This window comes from Meleagris gallopavo, chromosome 28, assembly GCF_000146605.3.
Source record: "Meleagris gallopavo isolate NT-WF06-2002-E0010 breed Aviagen turkey brand Nicholas breeding stock chromosome 28, Turkey_5.1, whole genome shotgun sequence".
Classification (NCBI taxonomy): Eukaryota; Metazoa; Chordata; class Aves; order Galliformes; family Phasianidae; genus Meleagris; species Meleagris gallopavo.
The window spans coordinates 1,049,918-1,060,906 of record NC_015038.2 but is presented as its reverse complement, the minus strand read 5'-3'; the positions used below and the strand labels follow the sequence as shown (position 1 = coordinate 1,060,906).

The following is a 10,989-nucleotide window of genomic DNA, read 5'->3' as shown; positions in this document are numbered from 1 at the left end:
AAAAAAAAAAAAAATTGGTTAAAATAAAAAAGTGCTTCTCTGCTCCATCCCAGTGGGGATGCAGCAGTTCGAGTGTGTTATGGAGTTACTGCTGTCCTCTAGGCCTGCTTGGGATTCTGCTTTGGGGTCTTGCTTTGAGGTGCTACTTTGTGGTTCTGCTTTGGGGTGCTGCTTGGGGTCCTGCTTAGGGGGTGTTGCTTTAGAGTGCACCTTTGGATGCTGCTTTGAGGTCCTGTTTTGGGGTTCTGCTTTGAGATGCCCCTTTGGGTGCTGCTTGGGGTCCTGCTTTGGGGTCTTGCTTTGTGTTGCTGCTTTGGGGTCCTGCTTTGAGGTGCCACTTTGGGGTCTCAGCAGTGCAGTGTTCCCAGCCTGGGGGGTTTGTCCTGATGCCTTTATTTGTTCAGCACCAGCGTTTGGGAGATTTGGGGCTGGTGCTTTGGGGTTGTCACTTGCCCCAGGTCTGGTGCTGGGGTGAAAAGCCGAATGGAAGTGATGGCTCTGCAAAAAAATGTTTTTGCAAGCAGGGCAAAGAAGTCACTTTGGGTCAGCCAAAGTCATGTTTTCCTTAGGAAATGACTCTGGCTTGCTCCACAGAGACTTGCAACTCTGGCGGGAGGGTGGCAGTGTTGAGCACCCCATGGCTCAGGGTGCTCCTCTCTGCGTGGGGTGTGCAGTGTCCAAATGCCACCTAGTGGCACTGGGTGCTGCAGGGAGCGAGGCTTCAGTGGGTTGGTGCTGCAGTGGGGTGTTGAGGAAGGAATGGGTTTGATGCTGCAGTGGGGTTGAGTTGGGTAAGCAACAGGTTTGGTGCTGCCATGATGTTGAGTTGGGTAGGCAATAAGTCCAGCAGGGATCCTTGGGTTTCCTGTGCAAACCAACCCAAATCCTGTGTTTCTGTCCCCAACATTGGGTGCGAAAAAGGAGGCAATCCACAAACAGATCCCTCAGGTTCCCTCTAACTGGGATTACTGCGGCAGCTGTCACTCTCCCTGCAGGGCCAGCCAGCCCTGAAATCCTATTACTGAGTTTCAAGAGAAAGAAAAAGTTAATCGTCTCCTCTGCGCACTCCTGTGCTGCTGGCACTGGGGCTGAGGCTGCACCCATGGAACCTGCTCTGATCCTATAGGCGCTGCAGCGATGCCACTGCAGACAGAGATCCTGCGTGAGGTGTGGGCCACCGACAGGTGAGGTCCTTTTTTCTCCCTTTTCAATTTAATGGTTTGTCTTAGCGTTATTCTGTCAAATTATTGCTCTTTCTTTTTTTTTTTTTTTTTTTTTTGTCTTGCTTGCTTGCTTGCTTGAATGGTCAGTGCCATGGTGCTTGGTGGCTTCAGGAGGCTCACCTTGCTCTATGTGCTATATGCAACGGGAAAAGCATTAATTAGGGCACATTCCCTCTGGTTAACCTCACTGCCATCAGCACTGACCAAAGCAGAGCCCAGCCTGTGCTTGGCCCTGTTGGAATATGGGGAAGCTGCTTTGGAAAACTGCTATCCCTTTTGGCTCATGGTCACCAAACAATAAACTTTCAAGCATTCCAATGGGGCCAGCCCTCACCCATCTGCTTCCTCTGCCCACAGCCCCAGCGAGGAGCCGAGCAGCCCTCAGCAGCAGCGGCTGAAGCAGGTGAGGAGAAATTCTTCTGTGGGCTGAGGATGGGTGAACCCCCTGGCCCACGCTGTGGTGGGAGTGGAGTGGGGTTGGTCAGTCCTGAGTGAGTGCAGGCATTTGTGGGACCCCACTCTGCTTCTGATTTGTGCATCCTTCCCAAGCCCATCTCCATCCCATCAGATGGGGTCTCAGCTCTTAATTAGTGCTTTATTTAAGCCTTTCAGCTGTCAGCAGTGTCACTTTCCAGGCTGTGACCCCTTCTAGGTATGGCTGCATTTTGAGGCAGCCCTTTGGGACAGCCCCTGACAGAGGGGTCTCTGCAGCAATCTGAGTACTCTGCTGTAATTAGCAGACTTTGTTAAGTAACAAAGTGAAGGGCCATCCTGCCCCTGTGCTGCTTAAGCGATTAAAGGAGAGAAAGAGCTTTTTTTGTAGCCAGCTGAAAGAATTTGGGATTTGCAGCCCCACCACAAGACCCTGAGGAATATGCACTGGGAGATGGCAGTGGGTTAGTGCTGTGGGGCAGATCCATCCTTTTGTGGTGCTGAAGTGCTGGGGCTCTGCCTGGGAAGGACCCCCCCCAGAGCAAATCCCTCACAAAGGGAGGAATGCTTTGCACCCAGACGTGACCAGTGCTGATGCAATCAGTGCTGTGTCACTCCTGGGGGACCCCGACCAGGTACCCTCTCCCCTGATGTCCCCTGCCTGGTGCTGAACCACATGCTCTGCATTTGGTAAATCAGCATTATTTATAGCCCAGGGTAAAGAGGATTAGGTGTGCTGCCTTTAATCCCCCGCTTCCTCCTGCCCTGCTTCTGCTGACCTCGATCCCTGCAGTTCTGGTGTCCCCAGCCTGTCTCAGCACATGGCCTTCAATCTCCACCCCACAGTCCGGTTTCCATAGGAAACACGTGGGCGAGAGGAGCCGGGGGGATTCTGATCCCCACACCCCTGTGTATTCCTTGCGGCTCTCATATGGCGGTATAGCAGGATGTCCCCCATCCCCTGGACAAGCACAGTGTGGTACTGCTGCCCTCCAATCTCTCTGCTAACAGCCCGTTCTGTTTCCTTCCCGCTATCCTTCTGTGGGCTGATCCCATGGTAAGTTGTTCATGTAAGAGTGCAGCACGTCTCTTGCAAGAGCTTTTGCAAGAACAATGCAAGAGCCACCGTGCTCTTACAGCATCCCTTTCCAAAATGCACCAGTGTGCTCCAGCTGCTGTAAGAGCAGATGCTGAACCATGGCACGGTCTCTGCAGCATCATCTGTGGGGCAGAAGCTGAAGAAGAAGCGGCAGGAGCCAGCAGTGGAGCCCGAAGCCAAACCACGACGGCTGCGGGTGAAGAAGCCGAGTGAGCCCAGGGCTACCGAGGAGCCCCACGGCCCAGTGCAGGGTGAGCAACTTAGGGGGCCCTCTGCCAGCTCCTGTTCCCTCCAAAGCTTATGCCCCATGCATCCATGGTGCTCCTTCTCACAAGGGCTCTTGAAATGTGTAGGGGTGAAGAAAGTGGGGAAGAAAAAGGAGAAAGGAGAAGAGGAGGGTGATAAGCAGCCCAGCTCCAAACCCCTCCGGGAGCCTCGGAAGAAAAAGGAGAGCTCAGCGCCTCGATCCCATGTGGCCGAAGGCCTAAAGAAGCAGCAAGGTGAGGGGACATGGCGGGCAGCAGCCATCCCTCCATAGGCACCAGTTCACAGCATGGTACAACCACGTTCCCTCACGTACCGCGTGTCCCCACGAACCACATCCCTGTGTGTCACAATCGCAAGCTCTTTGTCCCCACTGCCCACCCCACTCATATCCACAGCCCCCAAATCAGCCTAACGCATCCAAAAAGGATGGGGAAACTCCAGCCCCATGCCCCCACGCCTCATGTCCGCACTCACCACATCCCTATGTCCACGCTACCGATATCTGCAGGAACCCTGCACAACCCTGTGGTGGTTTTTGTCCCCAAATCAGCCTGATGCATGAAAGGTGGGGACCCTCCAGATCCATGTGGGTCCCTCTGTCCCTTGTGTGCCACCACTATCTCTCTGCTGTGTCCCACTGGGCAGAGGCATCTGAGGAGGAGGAGGAGGAGGAGGAGGAGGAAGATGAGATGGAGAGTAAAGATCCTCCCAAAAAGCTGAAGAAGAAACTGACCAAAGAGCCACCCTCAGGGGAGAAGAAGCTGAAAGCAAAGGGTGAATACACGGGGGTGGCACAGCCCCAGTCCACTGTCACCATGTGACCTCTGTCACTGCCCGACCCTGGTCTGGCCTTCCAGGTGACAAAAGTGATGCTGACAGCAAAGCCAAATCCACCAAAAGCGCCAAGAAGGAGCCAACATCCGTGTTCCATGTGAGCGGGGAGAAGAAGGAAAAGAAGAGCAAAAAGAAAGGTATGAGGTGAGAGGGATTGGCATCCTCATCCAGCAGCACCCACGATGTGTGATGGTGTCCCCATGTTCCCATAACCCTGTGTCCCCATGCACCATTTTCCCATATCCCCATGTCCCTGTGTCACTCTGTCCCCGTGTCTCCATGTCCTCATGTCCCCATATCCCTGTGCCCCCCAGCTGCCACTGGCAGCGATGAGGAGGATGACTCCGATGCCAGTACCAAACCTATCCGATCGGGTAAGAAGAATCCGGTGTCACTCTTCCAGACCGGTGGGGATCCTCCCAGGGAGAGAAAAACCAGGAAGAAAGGTGGGAGAAGCGCTGGGGGGCTCCAGGGGCACGGGGCCTGGCTATGGGACATTATTAATGATGTGTTGGCATTCCCTCCTGTCTACAGTCCCTAAAGCAGCAGAGAGCGAAGAGGAGACCTTGGAGACACAGCAGAAGAACTCCAACAAGAAGGGCAAAGGGAAGAAATCTAAGAAGGTAAGGGGGGAAAATGGCAGAGACACCCATAGAGTGGGTCAGGAGCATCTCCTGGGGTAGGTTCTGCATGGCCATACTGTCCCCAGAGCCAACTCCTGGGGGCACGTGGGGTGTAAGAAGCTGGGAGATGGCAGTAAATGGCACAGGGCTTGGGATCCCCCAAAAAAGCTGTGGTGTGGCCCTGCAGAAGGAGGAGAGGCCGCTGTCACCTGTCATCGAGGTGGACAACCTGGAGAAGTTTGTGCTGTCCCCAGCGCCACAGGGGGTGACCATCAAGTGCCGAGTGACGCGGGACAAGAGGGGTATGGACCGGGGCCTGTACCCCACCTACTACCTGCACCTGGATAACGACAAAAAGGTGAGCAGGCAGGGGGCTGGAGACCCAAAGACTGCATCCACACGGTTTTTAGGGCATGCCTATGTGCACCCCACTATGACCCCACTGAGTTACTTCTGTTCCATTTCTCCTTGGAAATGCCAATGTTGCTGCATGGTATGATGCCAGAGAGGTAATGCTCGTGCCATGCATGGGGACACTGACAGTGTTTTGGGGCTCAGCTGTGCCACAGTGGTGCTGGTGGTATGTCGGTGGTTGGATTTGCTGATCTTAGTGGTCTCTTCCAACCTTAACGATTCTGTGATTCTATTTAGGGACATGGCTTAGTGGCCATTGTGGGGATGGGTTGATGGTTGAACTGGATGATCTTAGAGGTCACTTCCAAACTTAATGGCTCGATGACTTTACAACTTGCACAACGTCACAGCCGTGTTCTCATTGCACAATGCAACATGCAGAGGGTAAGGTGAGGTGACAGCCCTGTTCTGGCCACGTCATGCCTCCAGGTCTTCCTGCTTGCTGGGAGGAAGCGTAAGAAGAGCAAAACCTCCAACTACCTCATCTCCATCGATCCTACAGACCTGTCGCGGGGTGGGGAGAACTTCATAGGGAAGCTGAGGTGGGTGCCACCAACTTTTGCACATCAGATGTGGGATGGGAGTGGGATCAGTGCAAAAGGAGAGGCTCTGCATGGTGGGATTTGATGTGTGACAGTGATGCTGGTGGCACCAAATCTTGTCCTTGTGCTGCAGGTCCAACCTGATGGGGACCAAGTTCACCGTGTTTGACAATGGCGCTAACCCTGATCGGGCCAGTGCCGATTGGTCCAATGTGCGTCAGGAGCTGTCGGCTGTGGTTTATGTAAGAGTTGCCCTCAGCAGGGACTGAGGGATCACCAACCTGCACCCCTTTGTTGGGGCATCACTGGGGGCTGCAGAGCCATGGAGCCGTGCAGTGAGGCTGCAGCCCACAGCAGTTGCTTGTTTTATGAATGGGGCATCTCTTGCAGGAGACCAATGTGCTGGGGTTCAAAGGACCCCGGAAGATGACAGTTATCATCCCTGGGATGAACTCAGACAACGAGCGGGTGCCCATCCGGCCCCGAAATGTGAGTCAGATGGCCAAGGATCAAGTGAGGATGGAGCCAGCAAGCCCTCTGGGCTGGGTTTGATGGGGTTCACTCGAGGTTCACTTGAGGTTCACCTGGTTGAGGCATCCCTCAGTCTCAAGGCACCTTGGTGGGAGGTGGAGGTGTGGTGTTAGTCTCTTCCCAGCCATGTCCTGCGTCTGAGCTGTGTGTTCCAGAGCACCCAGGGACAGCATCCCCCTGTGTGCCAAGTCTCACCCTCTTTGCCCTCCCCAGGACAATGACGGGTTGCTCACGAGGTGGCAGAACAAGAACATGGACAACATTATCGAGCTGCACAACAAGGCGCCGGTGTGGAATGACGAGACCCAGTCCTATGTCCTCAACTTCCACGGCCGTGTCACCCACGCCTCCGTCAAAAACTTCCAGATTGTGCACGGCAGTGACCGTAAGTGGAAGGATAGGGCGCAGGGGGGGCTTAGCTGACTCCCAGCACCCATTTTGCTCTTTATTTCTTGCCCAACTGCTCTGGGGTTTCCCTGCGTTCTGCTCCGGCAGAGGGAGCACGTGGGTCGTGCATGGTCATGCAAAATAGGGCATGACTGCATCCTGCAGGGTGCTGAGCCCCACAGCACTGCAGCATCGCCGCCAGCACGCACCCCATGTGTGCTCCCCATATGCGCATCTTTGGTGTGCATCGTGCCTTGGGGATGCTCCCTTAGGGTGACCCTTTGGGGTGACGGGCACAGGATCCGGATGTGGCTCAGGGGTAGCATTTGTTCCCCCTTTGCCAGTGGCACTGCCTGCCCCACGGCAAAGCAGACACAGCCCCATGGCAAGCGTCCCGGCGTGGGGCAGCGCTCAACCCCTCGTCACCTGTCCCGCGCAGTCAGAAGCCATCGGCACCCGCGGGTGTTGAGTTACAGGACAGAAAAAAACCTGTCGGGGGCCCCCGGTTATTTTTACAGATTTCCTGCCACCCGTGCTCTGGTAACAGCAAGTGTCCCATGGGGGGCAGTAGGCTCTGGCTCCCAGGGATGGGGTGCTGGGGGGACCCAGAGCGCCACGTCTCCTCTGAGGTGCAATGGAAAAACGCTGCTTTTTGGTTAATTGAGCTGCAATGCAGTGCAGCAGCAGCCAGTGTATGAGCTGGGCATGGATGCCCTCTTCGCAGTGCCACTTGGAAAGGGAAAGTGTGGGTGTGGGAGCCATCCAGCCCACACCAACACGCTTTCTACTCTGTCCTGCAGCTGATTACATTGTGATGCAGTTTGGACGTGTGGCAGATGACGCCTTCACCATGGACTACAACTACCCACTGTGTGCTGTGCAGGCCTTTGCCATTGCTCTCTCCAGCTTTGATGGGAAGCTGGCCTGCGAGTAGCTCCATGCTGTCCTGTCCCCATCCGCTCCCCCGGTTCCTGTGTCTGACACCGTTCCATTGGGCACTGCTCCTTTGGGCACCACTCTGTCAGGCACCATTTGGGCGCTGCTTGCCTGGCTGTGGACACCTTCCCTGGGCACTGGTTACTGGTCTCAGGCAGAAGGCAGAGTTAAACCTGGAATTTCTCTCTTTTTTTAGCTTCTGTTTTGTATTTTGTAGCACAATCTTTAAACAAGAAGAGGACGTGATCTCCTTTGGTTTGCAGTTCTTCGTACCCATGCTCAAGGTCACCCCCAGCCGCCAGCAGCACCCAGTACCTGATTTCATTTAAGAACTGTCAGCAGGCACAGTCCTGTTTCTTGGAGACAAATCTCCAGATTTGTCCCATAATGCCAGCCTAGTGATGCTCTTCTGTTTTCCAGAAGCTGCATGACTTTGGGCTTCATGAGTCATCTCTGCATCGGGGGCAGATGGAGCCCTACATGGGTGCATGGACAGCCCCATCTCTTACCCACGTGGGAGAGCTGGAAGGAGAAACAACTGCTGTGGTTTAGGGCCTGGATCTGGCTAGGTACGGCCAGCAAATGTGGGGGAAAGCCAGAACTTGCTGCCCAAATCCAGCTGCCAACCACACTTTTCTTTGAGATTGGGAAAGGAGCAGCTGATGGTTGAGGACTGCCTCCATCTGCACTTGTCTCAGTTTCCTGTGCATTTGTGGGAGGCAGGAAGCCAAAGCTTGGTGAGAAAGTGGGGTTTGGTACTGGGGTCCCCAGAGTGCACCGTTTCAGAGCATCACTGTTCTCTGGGAGTTCCTCCCTCCAGCAACCCCAACATTTTTTCAAATATTACTTGCAATTCCCCCAAATTGCCAGCCTGGGGTGCAGCCAAAGAGAGCAAAAAGCAGCACTGTATTGGAGATGCAGTGCAATCCCATCCCATACCCATCACCCATTGGATTGGAGACACAACATCATCCCATCCCAAACCCATTGCCAGCAGCAGTGAGCCTAATGTGCAAGCACTGTACGCACAGCCCACAGCAATTACAGCATCAGCCACCTCCCCCAAATCACTTACACAAATCCTCCTAACCCAAACCAACTGCTGCATAAGAAGCAAATGAAAGCAATTTAATAGGGTGCTGGATGTTCGGGCCCTTTGTTTGCGCTGGCTGTTAACACCAGTGGAGATAAAGAATTGAGGCAGTTGCAATGTGTATCTACTTTGGCCGATGGAAAGTGTGACAGATGCTCAGGCAGACCAATGGGTGAGGATGAGGATGTGTGCGTGGGTGTGGAAGGAATGCTTGCTGCAAGTAAAGATCAAAAAAAAAAAAAAAAAAAGTAGAAGAAAAAGAGGAGGGAGCTTATCAACTTCTGAGGCCAAAGTGTGCATTGTCCTCAGAGAAATGCTTTTCTGAATCCAGGGGATGAGGTTTACCCTGAGGCAAAGGCTTTGAGGCTTCTTATGGTTGAGTTTAGGAGTTGGAGTTGGGCTTGTGGAGTGGGGATGGGTTTAGCCCCATGGAGGACATAAGCTCATCCCAGGATCCTCCAGGGAAATGCATTGTATTTTTTGCAAAGATGGAAGCAAAAGAGAGAAGAATACATCCCACCTTGATGCTGCATATCCTATCTTGATGCTGAGCACCCCACCCCATCCCTCTCCAATAAGTGGAATGGTGCTGCTCTGGGTCACATCCCAGTGGTATGGGTGTGCAGGACATGCTCCTCTCGGCATGATAACCAATAGGCAGCACTGGGAAAGCTGATATTTTTCAACTGCTTTAAGAAAGGAATCATTTTTTAATTAGTGAATCCATTCTGGACAAGTGTCAGAGTTTTACAGTGTTGTAGCTGTTCTTGGTGTGTTGCCTAGACTTGGATGTTCCAGCCATAAGAAAATATTATTTATGGCATTGATGCTCACAGCTCTTTTATATTATAATTTGGGAAAGGAAGTTGCTGTTCCCACCAGTGGACAAAGAATAGCAGAAACCAAGTTTAGGAAAAAGCCCCAATAGGCAGCACCGCAGCAAAGCACCGAGGGCAGAACTGGAACGGATGAGACCATGTTGCAGCCACTCACTGCACACATCCAGCTCGGCACAGCAGTAACCCCACTGCTGATCCCCTGCGCAGAACCCCATGTGTTCCTAAACATTTGCAGATCAGGCTTTTCTTCATGGGCTAACGCACGCCTGTTTGCTCATGCCTTACTCAGACTAAACTCCTATTGAACTCAATTAAGTCTGTCATCTCCAGGAGCAGTCAATGTCATTTTTGCCCAAGTATGGGATGAGTAACGAGTGCTCCGAACGGCCCTTGGAGAATTGCAGCCATTTTGTTGCAGTTCTTGGTCCAGATTCTTGCAGTCAGCACCAGGCCAAGGGTGGAAGAATGCGATATGGCCATATTAATCACCAAGATTGCTGAAAGTGCTGGATGGGCGTGTGGAGAGCTGCACCATTGGCTGTCTTGTCCCGAAATGCTTCAGTACAGCTGAGTTCGGCATGAAAATTAGAAAAATATGTTTCTGAAAGGGATGGGCTGCAGGGAGCATCCTTATCCCGAGTGAAGTGCCCGGAGGATCCCATTCCCTGATCTATGTCTGCGTGCATTGTGCCATGTGTAGCCCAACCTGCCCTTGTCCTTGCTGTGTGCCGAAGTTGTGCTCAGCAGCACCGGGCTTTCTGCCATTGGGACCACAGATCCCAACACTGAGGCTGGGCCATGGCCAGGAACTTGCATGCAATCAGTGTGTTACCACCCCTCAGCCCTGCTGCTGGCTGGGTTCCCTGGGATTCCACTGGGAAATCACAGGCGCATGGGCTGAAATCCTCATCACGGTGCCACAGGGAAGGATGGGTGTTCAGGAAATGGGGGACTGTGGGTGTGTGGGGGAATGCAACGAGGGATGAAGTTATGAGAGGAGGGGGATGGAGGTGTTTGGGGAGGAATGCGGGTCTAGCATGGGGATAAGGGTATGAGGATAACGATGAAAGTATTTTGAATGGGATGATGTTTGGAGGGGGATGAGGGGGTGAGGATGAAGGGGGGGATGAGGAAAGGGATGAAAGTGTTCGGAAGTGGATGAAAGCGTTCGAAGGAAGATGAGGATTTGAGCGTGGCAATGACGAGGAAGAGAATGGGGATGAAGGTGTTTGGAGAGAGATGAGGGTCTAGGATGAGGATAGGGATATGAGAGCAAGGAAAAATATGAGGATGTGTGGAGGAGGATGAAGGTGTGAGGGTAAGATGAAGGTATTTGCAGAAAGATGAGAGTGTGAGGATGAGGAGGGGGTGGAGGAGGATGAAGGTGTGTGGCACAGCATAGGGGTGTGTGGAGGGTGATAGAAGTGTAGGGGAAGGGGCGAAGGTGTGTGCAGGGGGTGAAAATGTATACTGGGGGTGAAGGTGTTTATGGGATGAAGATGTGCGGGAAGGAATAGGGATGTGCGGAAGGCGAGCACAGGAAGATGAGGATGTGCATAGAGGGCAATGAAGGCTGGCACAGGGCAGAAGCACCCCAAGCTGCGGGAGGAGGAGGAGGAGGAAGGCTCCGAGGAGTCCCTCCGGGAGCCGGGGCCGGAGGGGCGCTGCCCCTTCTTCCCGCAGTGCTGTGCTCCTGGGGAGGCCGAACCCCTCCGCGTCCCCGCACCGTGACGGGACCGGGGATCAGGGATCGGACATGGGACCCGACG

The 10,989-nt window shown here is 53.7% G+C and overlaps 1 protein-coding gene across 2 annotated transcripts; it reads left to right on the top strand.

Moving 5' to 3' along the window:
- Positions 1-6: 6 nt before the first annotated feature.
- Positions 7-7,534, top strand: TULP1 (TUB like protein 1). Of its 2 annotated transcripts, XM_003212823.4 has the most exons (13): positions 7-1,184; positions 1,581-3,005; positions 3,108-3,254; positions 3,667-3,795; positions 3,879-3,992; positions 4,170-4,301; positions 4,390-4,478; positions 4,666-4,836; positions 5,322-5,434; positions 5,568-5,676; positions 5,825-5,923; positions 6,179-6,350; positions 7,153-7,534. In XM_003212823.4, the coding sequence occupies exons 2-13, from the start codon at positions 2,843-2,845 to the stop codon at positions 7,284-7,286; spliced, it is 1,572 nt and encodes a 523-aa protein (XP_003212871.2). In that variant the 5' UTR covers positions 7-1,184; positions 1,581-2,842; the 3' UTR covers positions 7,287-7,534. The 2 variants fall into 2 exon arrangements, with proteins under 2 accessions (XP_003212871.2, XP_019478737.1); XM_019623192.2 differs by lacking the exon at positions 7-1,184 and having other exon boundaries at positions 1,289-3,005.
- Positions 7,535-10,989: the final 3,455 nt, after the last annotated feature.